At 42.9% G+C, this 11,943-nt stretch overlaps 1 protein-coding gene across 1 annotated transcript in view; it reads left to right on the plus strand.

Annotated features, from left to right (window-relative positions):
* LOC101855006 (echinoderm microtubule-associated protein-like 2) overlaps positions 1 to 11,943 on the plus strand; it is a gene marked incomplete in the record, with an annotated part of 67,711 nt that overhangs the window by 14,508 nt on the left and 41,260 nt on the right. The window contains 1 exon segment of the mRNA XM_035968812.1: positions 9,784 to 9,834. Coding sequence (XP_035824705.1) covers positions 9,784 to 9,834 — 51 coding nt within the window.

Raw genomic sequence — 11,943 nt, forward strand, 5'->3', positions numbered from 1 at the left:
ATCTCCCCTCCTTTTTTGTGTATGTTGCTCTCTTGTAACACATAATTATCTATTCTTCAACATTTATATGACCTTTTTGTTTTTTCGAAAGCCGTGAAACTCTTACTAAAACTAAGCTTTCGTATCCAGAAGACATGATTTCGATTCACGTTTGGGGAGAATTTTTCTCTATTATGTCTTTCTGCAGGATTGTTGCTTCCTTCTCAGCCCGGGCTGGCCCTGGTAGGCAGGGTCGAAGAAGCCCGCCTGTTGTATCATCTTAATAAATCTAGTGTCGATGGGGAAGTAAAATATCTACAATTAATTCCAAATATATCTTAATAAGGGCGTTGAACCCATGTCGTCGTATCGTATTATCATTGGGATGTGGATGTTTTAATCATGAGTTCTTTTTTTCGAAATTGCGTTGACATGGTCGTAAAAAATATTTACCGTCAGGGTCTCCTGTCTTTGCTAGCTGTCGGAAATCTATAACGTAACCAAATACCATATGAGGCTGTGATACAGTTGGTTGCGGACTCGTTCTGTTACGCGCGCGTTCGAGCTAATGGAGTCCCAGTGGTCTTTCTGGTCCTTCTTTAAATATTTTGTCTCATCCCATTGTCTGGGGACCAGATTCTTCGCTGTCGAAATGATTAACATCTTGCCTTGTATGTAGTTTAAACTTCACAATAGATCAAATGTATAAGACAAAAATTGGACTTGCACCGGCGTCTGTGGTGAGGCGGTTAGATGCTTTGCCTTTGCAATGAGATTATCTAAGTTTGGCCTCCTAGTTGAGAGGATGTTTATCGAATATATCGGTCTTTCTGCTGGGATGTTGACTATTTCCCTCCCAGCCCGTGGTTGGTTGGCGGGTGCTCTGGTGTGGTTTGCTTCTTCTTTCCTATCAAACATCTGTCGTCTTTATTTCCCCACCTTCTTTTTTTGTGTTTGTTACTCTCTTGTAACACCTAATCTTCGGCACTTTTTGACCTTATTGTGTTGCAAGTGCCGTAAAACACTTACTAAAACTTTTTAAAAAACGAAAACCCTCCCAGCCCAGGTTGGCCCTGACAGATAGGTCGAAGAAGCCCGCCTCCTAAATAATCTAAAAAGTATCGATGTGGGCATAAAACTTCTACAATTACAACTTCTATCAGAATGTTCTAAAATCGCTCTAATTTTCCATGGCATTGGACCACATAATTGCACATTGTTTGTTTTTGTGTGATGATGAGTCATGCGCTTTCCCCTGTTGTTTTAATAGCTCAACGGATTGTTGCCAGCTGTGCCATCTGTGTGGACCCCATTGGAATTTTTTCTGTTTCTAATTTTTTCCCCATGCTTATCTCAACGCCCTCCTTCGAACTAACAAGTGGCGTCTGTATTGTAATGGTTAACCTCTTAACCGTTTCAACGCCAGTTCGATGACGGTGAGGGGAAGTGATTTATTCATTGATGTATGAGTATATCATCTGTCTGTTGGAATGGTGTGCCCCACTAAGGGGCGTTCGATAGTTTTGTTTTGTTTGTTTGAATAAAGAGAAGCACGTCGACACAATAATGGCTGAGCTGAGCCCCAAACCCCCGAACCCACAATCTCACGATAACGAGCCGGTAGCCTAACCACTAGGCTGACGTCACCACGACCACGGCTGAAAGGTGCCGTTGTTGTATAGATTTAAGCACATTTCTACACTGTGAGGTAATTTAAGAGACTAGACCTCCATATTTGTTTACGTACTGTGAGTTGAATTAAACGTCCATTTCCGATAAGACCAAGCTGGTTGGAAATTGAGTCTCAAAAACTCACCAAAATAACCCAAATTCGGGAACTTGGGAATCGAGTCAGGGCCGTCCGCTCTGTAGTCCAGCAAGATACCAACTGAGCTATCAGAAAGCGTGGGTGGATGGAGGGAACGCCACTGGTAAGTCTTAATTCTTAATTTTTCCTTTGTTGTTTCTATCTGTCCGTCTTGCTTTTTCCCCAGCACTAGACGACCATCAATGTGTCGATTTGCTTCTCTTTACTCAAACAAACAAACAAACAAACAAAAAATCAAAAATAATGTTACGCACATTCCCCTTTGGCATTCCACAATTCCACGTTGATAATGTATCTGTCGATTGTCTATCCCTTTATACGTATTATGTACCATTTTGTGCCACACACATTCCGAGTTGTGTGTGGTTGGCGGGTGCTCTGGTGTGGTTTGCTTCTTCTTTCCTATCAAACATCTATCGTCTTTATCTCCCCTCTTTTTTGTGTTTGTTACTCTCTTGTAACACCTCTAATCTTCGGCACTTATATGACCTAATTGTGTTGCAAGTGCCGTAAAACTCTTATTAAAACTAAAACATTCCGAGTTGGCCTTGACTGACAGCGTCAAACATGCCTGCTTACTCGAATGGCCAAACGTGCGTCGATTGTTTTACAGCAGTTAGCATTAAGCTCATACGAAGACTAAACCGATTTCGGCAGTCCTAGTTCACGGTGACCATAGTGACCGACCTGACGACACATCCGCCCTGATTCCCCGTGATTGGCGCCCCCACGTAATCTTAGCCCTCGTGGCCAATTTCCGCATTGCCTGGCGCGTCCAAATTAGCTTCTGCTGCTGCCTCTTGGAACATTAATAACGTCCCGCTAGGCTATCTCTGACCCTCTTCCCAAGACCCCAATCCTCTTTTGGGGCCTTTCGTATTGCTTTTGGTTTTCTCAAGTGGCCTCTTTCTCTAGGGCCGTGTGCGTTTTCCCTTTGTTGTCATTTTGGTCTGTCCGCCGCCTTGTGTCGGCGGGCACGCTTCTGGTGGCTTATGCACCGGCGTAGGAAAAAAGACGAAAGGCGCAGAAGTACTGAAGTAAGTACGTTTTGTATTTGCGAAGATGGTTGGCTTGGGCTATTGGTAGGCCAGGCTTCACAACACACGTTTTATCACGTATGATTAGTTATTTGGTATCCCAATATTGACAATACGCAGTGCGTGAAAAGTCTTTAACGTCTCCATGAGAAGCTTGGGATTCTGAACTGATGATTTCACTATAAAATTAAGTATTTTGTCTTCGAAATTATCAACACCATGTCTAGCAAGGCAATATTATTCACAAAAGACCTAAGTTGGACATGAAAGAGCAGTCCCACTACTATAGTGGACATTCCCATTATCTGTATCTGTTGTCACCAAGCGTGTAGAGTTCAGGCGTCTCCATTATTCCCCAAAGCGCCGTCGGTATTTCTCCAAACTCTTTGGGCTTAAGTCACGCGCGTCCCCCAACTCCGCCCCAAGTGGCTCTGACCTCAAGAGCTCACCATGAGTGCGGCGAAACTGTGACATAACACCTAGGTGATTGGTAGTCGGAAGTGGCACTATGGCCCATTTTGGCGTGGACGACGTTTGTGGAGCAGTGTCCGGACTTGTCCGTCTTGACTGTGCAGCGTGTGTCGGGAGTAGTAGGCACGACATGAATGTCGCGCGTGCGTATCATGTGTGTGTTTGTGTGAGCTTCCTTGTTGCTGGAATTTTCTTAGGCTAGATATAGCCGTAGCAGTGGATGCATGATGTGCGCTCAGGTGTGGTGTCATTCTTTTACGCCTTTGCTATACTGTTTAAAGTCTGCGCCTGTTGAAATGAGACCGTGATTCCGCCCGCTGGTAATGGGCCATATAGGCATCCACGAGAACCTGCTGGGTCTAGAATAGATTACGCCACCGGTGTGCCTCGCTCGTGCTTCATTCCGTTTGAACAATTGAGATCTGATAATTGTGCTTGGTTATGCTTGACATGACCTTCACCCAAACGAGTCCATAAGTAAATTTCTTTTAGTGACCAGAGCGAGATTAATTTCTCGGCTAGCGAAACATGATTTGATGCACCTCTGTGTGAGGATTGGATTCTGAGATTCGTTTCTTTCTCTGGTTTCTTTGTCATCATTCTAGCAGCAGGGATGTGTTCTTTGTGCGCCCATATTCGGAGAACAGGGAGTTTGACTCTTGCAGTGGGAAATAGACAAAAATAGACTTAGAAATGTTTCCGTTTATACTTTGAATGCTGAAGTGTAGTCTCGTCCGTGAGATGGTTTTTTCGAAAGTGTTGGGAAGAATGTTAGGTGTTAGTGATTAGGCCAATATTTCGGCAACATAACTGCTGCAAATCGAAGCTCTTCGTTGTAAGAAAAACGTAAGTCCAATCTAGATTGAAAACAAAATTATCCTCTGTTCCTCAGGATGTGCCGTACATACTGTCGTGTGGAGGGGCGTTTTAGGACTGACAGTTTTGTTTACGATTCGGTTGGCCACTTGGTGAGTTATGTTTTTAGAGTTGTTTGGAGAGATTGAAATTGAAGTTATAATGGCGCGTATTCGTTTTGCGGTATCGTCTTTATTTTAAACGGTTTCCTCGCACTTTCATTATCACACCTGGCGAAACCTGAAAACGGAGAACAGGTGAAGTTTGTTTACTTGTTTTTTGTTGATGTTTTCAAAATAAAAATACATATGGCGTGAGTCATTAGCAGTTATGTTTCGATTGGAGCAAAAGTGTTGTACATGCACACGTAGTATAGCCGAAGCCACGTCCTTGCCGCGCTAAACTGATCGCGCCGCAGCTGTTGTTGAAGTGGATAATGAAAGAGGTGGGAAGCGGAAAATGTTTCTGTGTTTGTTTAGCGTTGTTAATCACGCTCGCCGTAATAACGCGCGCTCACACATGCGCACACACTCTGCAACTCACGAATACCCTTATGCACACTAACCCATGAACATACACGTACATTCATGCTGGCACCCATGCATTACTACATGCTACATACATACTCACACTCACACACCCACACGCTAGCAAGTGCACGCTCGCGTTCGCCAGTGCACACTCACACAAACACACACCCACACACCCACACACACACACACACACACACTCACACACACACACTCACACACACACACACACACTCTCTCTCACACACACACACACACACTAACTAAATGTGCATCTACATTCGTACTACGAGCGCGGTGACAAAAGTAAACCTTATATTATAAGTTCGTGGGCGGTCGAGCAGAAATAGAATCAGTGTTTCTTTCGTGCGTGCATGAAAAAAAAAAAAGGGGGGGGGGGTGCTTGGCAACAGGAACCAAAAGAACAAGGCATGATCAAAGCATAAGCTACATAAATTGACTAAATGTAATTTTGAGAAATAAATACTGGTTACACTAAAGTTAAGACGACGGAGGAGAGGAATCATCGCGACTTCATTGCTTTGCAGTTCCTCAGTCACTCACAATAATTGACTGGGGGAGGGGGGGAGGGGGGGGGCGTGAGATTGGTGTGTTTTTTTGGTCTCATTTTGCTAACATCGCCGCTTGACGCAGAGTCAGCCCCGCCAATTTTACTTCTTCGTTCTTCCTCACCCCTTCACTCATACTATTCATGCATTTACCTCTGTTCATTTGTGTTTTTGTAATGTGTGTGAGTGAGTGTGTGTGTGTGTGTGTGTGTGTGTATGTGTGTGTGTGTGTGAGAGAGAGAGAGAGAGAGAGAGAGAGAGAGAGAGAGAGAGAGAGAGAGAGAGAGAGATCTATGGACAGATAATATTGGAACTGGTATGTGTTTGGATGTGTGTGTGTGTGTGTGTGTGTGTGTGTGTGTGTGTGTGTGTTTGTGTGTGTGTGTGTTTGTGTGTGTGTGTGTTTGTGTGTGTTTGTGTGTTTGTGTGTGTATGTGTTTGAAAAGGGGTGGGGGTGGAACGTGTATTTGTTGAAATATTCAGACGAGAGCGGAAAAAAATATCAGGGACATGTCTAGTTGGCTTGAGGGTTTCAAGGAAAAGCTTCTTATCATGAAAGCATGTATGTCTGATTGTGAACCTTCTTATAAAGTGGCAGGTCATGGGAGGGGAGCAGTTCAAGTAGAGGCTGAGGCAAACACTAATGTGTAAACCAGGCAGATAAAAATAACCCGCTGTTTGAGTCATGCGCAGCTGGCTGGCCGGCCGTGCTTACTACACATACACACAGATTTTAAGAAACGTTCGTTTACTGACATTAACCAAACGCGTTGAGGTGCAAGCGAAGGGTGTTGTTGGTGTGAGTAAACTGTACATGTTGATGGAGAACTGCTTTCTCAGACCAATGTGCGTTTGGTTAATGTTTATTTTTTTAAAATTTTGCAGCCGTGTGTTTTCGGTTTCTTTTCACTAATGTAATTGAATAAGTTGTGTACGTTTTTTGTTTACCACACCCGTGCGGCAAGCTGTGACGACTTTGTGATAAACAGAGTGGTTAAGTGACCTGAGGTGCTAGTGTAGTGTTATTAAGTCGCGAAATCGCTTATCATATCGATGCGAGGAGAGTTTAAGTACATCGTGCATTGTGCAATTTATTGTTTCTCTATTAAAAAAAACAACCCCATGATAATTCGTTCGTCTCTTCGAGAAGGAATAGAGCTTTACTGTAACTTGATTTCGTACAGAAGCTAACATAATTGTGAGACAATGTCTAGATCTATATAATATACAGAAAGTCGGATGTTTCTGTAGGGGATCTGCACCCAATTTCGACGCCGCGTCCGCTGTTGTAAATGAAGATAGTTGACTAGTTACATGCCACGCACATTTCGTACGTCTTTGCCTTATCTGTGTTCTTTACAACTCATCCACACACCCTCTTTTCATTCGGGTTCAAATTTCTGTTATTCCCATTAGATTCGAATCGTGCAGTGCCAGTGTATGTGGTGCAGTGGTAGTTCCTGTTTTTTGCTCGCAAAAGACATGAGTTCGATTACACCCATCAGGGAGATGTTTTAACGAGTATCTTCCGTCTTTCTGCTCCAATGTAGAATTCCACACATTCGGGTGGCCCTGGCGATCGTGATTGGTGCAAACCGTCTCCCTAATGGTGCAAATTGTGTCGATACTTGCGCTACACAGGAGACCCCAGTTCGATTCCCGTGTGGGGTGAATTTTTACCTAGTATCTCGGTATTCCTGCTGGAATATTGTATCCCTCGCATCCAGGGGTGGCATTTGACAAACAGGGTCGGAACCCTGTTTTCCAAATTGTCTAAATTGTGTAGATAGGGGCATAGACTCACCCACATTTTAAAAAAAGATGCTTGTGTTTGATTGCGTTCAGTCATATTTTTCTTAATTAATAATGTAAGTTTGGATTCTTTTATTTTCTTTTGTTTATTTGTTTCTTTGTTTGTTTTGAAGGGGGTGTGGGTGGGGAGGGGTGTTTGATATAACGTTTATGTCTTTGTATTCAGCGTGTAACATTTATGAGGCGGGAAAAACACTTCCTCTATTCCATGTTACCAACCTGTAGTTCTAGGGCTTTTTGGCAAAGAGTTCAATGGGCTATTGCAAATGACTTCGTGAATTATGACAAAGGTGTCAGTGAGCTATACCAGTGCTCCTTCTATAAATAAATGTCGAGCTCTTGTTAGTTATTGTTTTCATGCTGGCGTCAAATTTGTTCCGGCGACTTAGTTCAGGAACCCCGTATTTTTAAAAAAATGGAGGACCATCACTTTTTCAGTTTCATTGTGTGAGGGTTGTTGGTGGGTGCTTTGGTGTGATGTGCTTCTTCTTTCCATCTTAACATTCATCATCCTTATCTCTCCTCCTTTTCTTTGTAGTGTAACTCTTCGAACGGGCCGTTTTAGAACTGGAAGTTGGTCGAAATGTTATCATGTTTCTTTATCCACTTCACTTGGTCTTGTCGGAGATTGCCGTTTGTTGAAAGGTCCAGCTTCTTAAACGATCCCTTGTTAAATTTGCACCGTGCCATACCATACCATAACATACTGCAGGTGGTTTAAGGGCGTCCAACTAGACTGCTTTACTTTCTCTGCTGTTTCTATCTGGTTGTCTTACTTTCCCCCAGCGCTAAATGACCAATACTGTGTCGACGTGCTTCTCTTAACTAATTTTAAAAAAAATTAATAAACAGTACCAAGCCATAAGGTGGTGTAGATTGTCTAGTAGTTTCATAACCAGAGTTGACGTGTTTGAATTCAACACGTAACCTTTAGAAAGCGGAAAGAAACACGTTCTCATACATAATATTAATACTAGCCGGTAATCCCAAGGCTACCAGATTCGTCATCGTGAGACTGCGGGTTCGGAGTGAGCGTGAGGCTCAGTCTGGTCCAGCGTTGTGTTCTTGGAGAAGGTACTTAATTAACGCGATCGAGTTTTCCCATTTGGCTTGGTCCTGTCGGAGATGTTTGCGTTACATTCGGAGGTCCCGCTCACTTAAATAACTTTGCAGTGTTGCAAAGGGCGTTAAACCTATATAATTATGTCCATGCCGTACTATACCCTCGTACAACAGCTACCCCTCCCTGAGTCTTTCCATTTTCTGCCCTGATTGTGAGATTGCGTGATCAGGGGGTTCGAGCTTCAGCTCGGTCCGACGTTGTGTCTTTGAGGAAAAGCACTTTACATGAATTCTCCATTTGGCTCGGTCCTTACAGAGATGGGCTTTGAAATCGGAGGCCCCGCCTCTAAATAACCTTGTAGTGTTAATAGGGGCGTTAAACTTATACTATTTCACCATTTTCACCACATTTAACAGATCTAACATGTCTTTTGTAAAGTTTTCTTTGGGAGAAAAGACAGAAGTAACATTACACTTACTCCTTTTTGGCTTTCCTATGAAAACGTATACCTGTAGCTTGCGGGTTTTGTGTGTGTGCGTGTGTGTGTGTGTGTGTGTGTGTGCGTGTGTGCGCGTGTTTGTGTGTGTGTATATGTGTGTGTGTGTGCGTGTTTGTGTGTGTGTGTGTGTGTATGTGTGTGTGTGTATGTGTGTGTGTATGTGTGTTTATTAAAGTGCCGTCTATTCAAGGGCAATGGGTGGTTATTTGTTTTGATGGACATTGCAGCCAGCGGGAAGAGCTTTAATAGCGCTCGATATCACGACTCGAAATGTCTCATAAATTATTGCTTGCGGACTCCACATTTTTATCATTGCTATTATTGTTATGCTCCTGGGCTGATGTTCTCGCTCGTTTTTGCGTCAGAATATTGGCGTGTAGACGGCCATCATCGTTAATTTACTATGCATATTATGCCTGTCCGTGCCGCTCTGGGGGTTTGAATATGTCTATGTTACTGGGGTCTTTGCATTTTGCATTGATTATTTCTTTCTCTTCACGGTAACCAATAGAGTTACTAGATGTTGCCATGGTGATTATCTTTTGCTTCTGGACAAACCTTATTATACCGCGTGAGAGCCTTTAGTTCTGAGATATTTGTGCAGAAGTGCTGTCTTCCAGAGGCGCCACTGTTCGTTACTTTGTGCGTGGCTAGGTCATTCTCTGAGTGTGCTCTACAATACTAAAGAAATATCAGGACAAAGTTGGCAAGTAAAATTCATCTAGTATCATATTTAAGCTATTTCACAACCTCTATTAGATCTAGGCTGCGGGAAATTCTGTGCTGGTTTTTTGTTTTTTTTAATTAGTGTCTCATTATAGCATCTTTGGAAGGAACGGAGTGCGTGTATTTGTGTGGAAACATTCCAAAAACAGCAGATATTGCAATTTAAACGTACTTCTGTAGCCTGTCTCTGTGCGCAGCACCTGAGTCTCGTGTTCTCGTGTGTATTGCGACTTTTCCAAGTCAGTTCATCGTTGATGGAGAAGGAACTGGACATACCTGTGTGAAAATCTGGATATATGATTACTATCTCAAGCGACTGTTCAAGCTCTCACCTGTAGATTGTCAACTCTTGTGCCAGCCGAGAACTGCTGTGTGTGTGTGTACATCCCCTGCCTACGTGTCTTTTACTTGCAGATCCAGAGGAAAGCCCCGAGATGTCCAGACGGTAAATGTCCGCAGGAAAAAGTATTGTATCCCCTCTCTACTTCTTGTATGCCGCTCGTACGCTCATACTACTACTACACCGGCCGCTTTTTTGTAACCCCGGCCACCAGCACAGCATGAAGGAACGACCATTTATTTATTATGGATACATACAGAAGACATGCGCAAAGCACACATTCACACTCTCGGTCACATATAGCAATCAGTTTGGGGGGGGGGGGGTGTTATAAAGCAAGCATTTTTGTCGTGGTCTAAGATATTTCTTGTCAACGAAAAGTCACAAAAACGTCATTGACCTTATGACTGCCAATTTGTTTTGTTTTTCTTTCTACGCGTTTCTTTGAGAGCCAGGTGACACAGAAGACAAACCCATTTGAAGTCTTGTTGCTAGAAGTTTCCAACCTGTCCGAAAGTACGTAGAGGCCAAACATTTAATTAATTGTTGGGAACTCTGTGGTGGGTCTCTTAGTATTTTGAAGAGGACCTTCGTCCGTGTACGTAAAGCGTATGTACTTTTTAAATTGTAGTTTTATTTTATTTTTTGTCAGTAACAAGTTTTGTGGCTGGCCCTTTCTCGATAATTACCTTTGTGATACCGTAGTATTCTATGGTTTCTCAAGAGTCCAAGACAATGTGGCCTACCTGTTCGTCGGTCCTTCTGTCTTGTCTATCTTTCTGTCTGTCAATCTGCCCCCCTTCTCTCTCCCTCTCCCTCCCTCTTCTCTCTCTCTCTTTCTCTCTCTCTCTCTTCTCTCTCTCTCTCTCTTCTCTCTCTCTATTTATCTCTCTCCCTCTCTTCTATCTCTCTCTCTCTTCCTTCTATCACCCCTCTCTCGTTCCCTTTCTCCTCTCCTCTCCCTCTCCTCTCTTCTCTATCAGATTCTGTCTATCCAGTCACTTAGTACATCTATTCGTCTTCCGATCCGTTTGTTCTCCTGTCCGCTCTTCAATCTAGCTGTCTGTTTGTCGGGCTGAATGTCTGTCCCTTTTCATGTATCCTGCCCACCAAGTAACGACGTAACCGCGCTGCATCTATCATTATCCTCATCTCTACCCCGTACGTCGCATGCACGTCTATCCTTCAACAAAATAGAAACACTTCTTTATTTCTATTGTAATGTCATGTCGTATCCCAGCTGCTCGTATCTATTGCTTATCCGCAGAAAACCATGTACTTTAGTTCCATTATGTCTCACTCTTGCACCGATTATAATCGTGCATCTCCGTAGCATCTACCATAGCATGCTGGCTTTTTATGTTATTATGTAATCACAGAACTGGATGCTGTATTGGAACTTGAGTTTGATTGTTTGGGTCACTTTGATAACGGCTTGCAACGAGCAGTGAATCATCCATGTGATCCCGCGATTCACTATATTTAGTATTGTATTATTCCCTGATGTGCCCCACCCACTCCATTTTGATTTAAGGTTCAGCTTGGAATTGATGGATAATGTGTAGGAATAGACAATTTTTTTTCTCCAAATCCTGGCAACATTCACCGATGTATATAAGTATCATTTTTTATAAGACGGCAACATCAGGGGGTACAAATGGTTGACGTAGGTGGGTTACTTGTAGCTGTTATTGTTTTGTGGGTGGTTGGCGGGTGCTCTGTTGTGGTTTGCTCTTTCTTTCCTATCAAACATCTATAGTTTTTATCTCTCCTCCTTTTCTGTGTTGTTGGTTACTCACTTGTAGCACCTCCAATCTTCAGCATTTATACTGTATTGCCAGTTCCTTAAAACTCTCTAAAACTAATACTTTCCTTTTTAAAGCCAAACCTCTATGGTAACACGTTTTTGCTGTGTTTATTTTTTCAAATTGCTAGCTCTGCAAAATTGAACATTTTTAAGCAAGACTATTGAACCGTATTTTTTGTTGCAGGAAAATCAGCTAGGTTGTGCATTAAGCGATATTTTAGCTCGAGATGTCTCCTTCTGATTTGAATTGATTGCACATGTAACACGTTTTCATTGATCAAAGTTCAGTTCTTGACGTACACGTGATTTATTTGTTCTTGTGGCTACACGTAGATATTATGTTTCTTGACCAAAACTGAGTCGACAGTGCCGTAGAACACCTACTTAAACAACCGTTTCTTCACCCTTTCTTTTGATCTCTCTCGCG

This window comes from Aplysia californica, unplaced genomic scaffold, assembly GCF_000002075.1.
Source record: "Aplysia californica isolate F4 #8 unplaced genomic scaffold, AplCal3.0 scaffold00086, whole genome shotgun sequence".
In the NCBI taxonomy this organism is placed as follows: Eukaryota; Metazoa; Mollusca; class Gastropoda; order Aplysiida; family Aplysiidae; genus Aplysia; species Aplysia californica.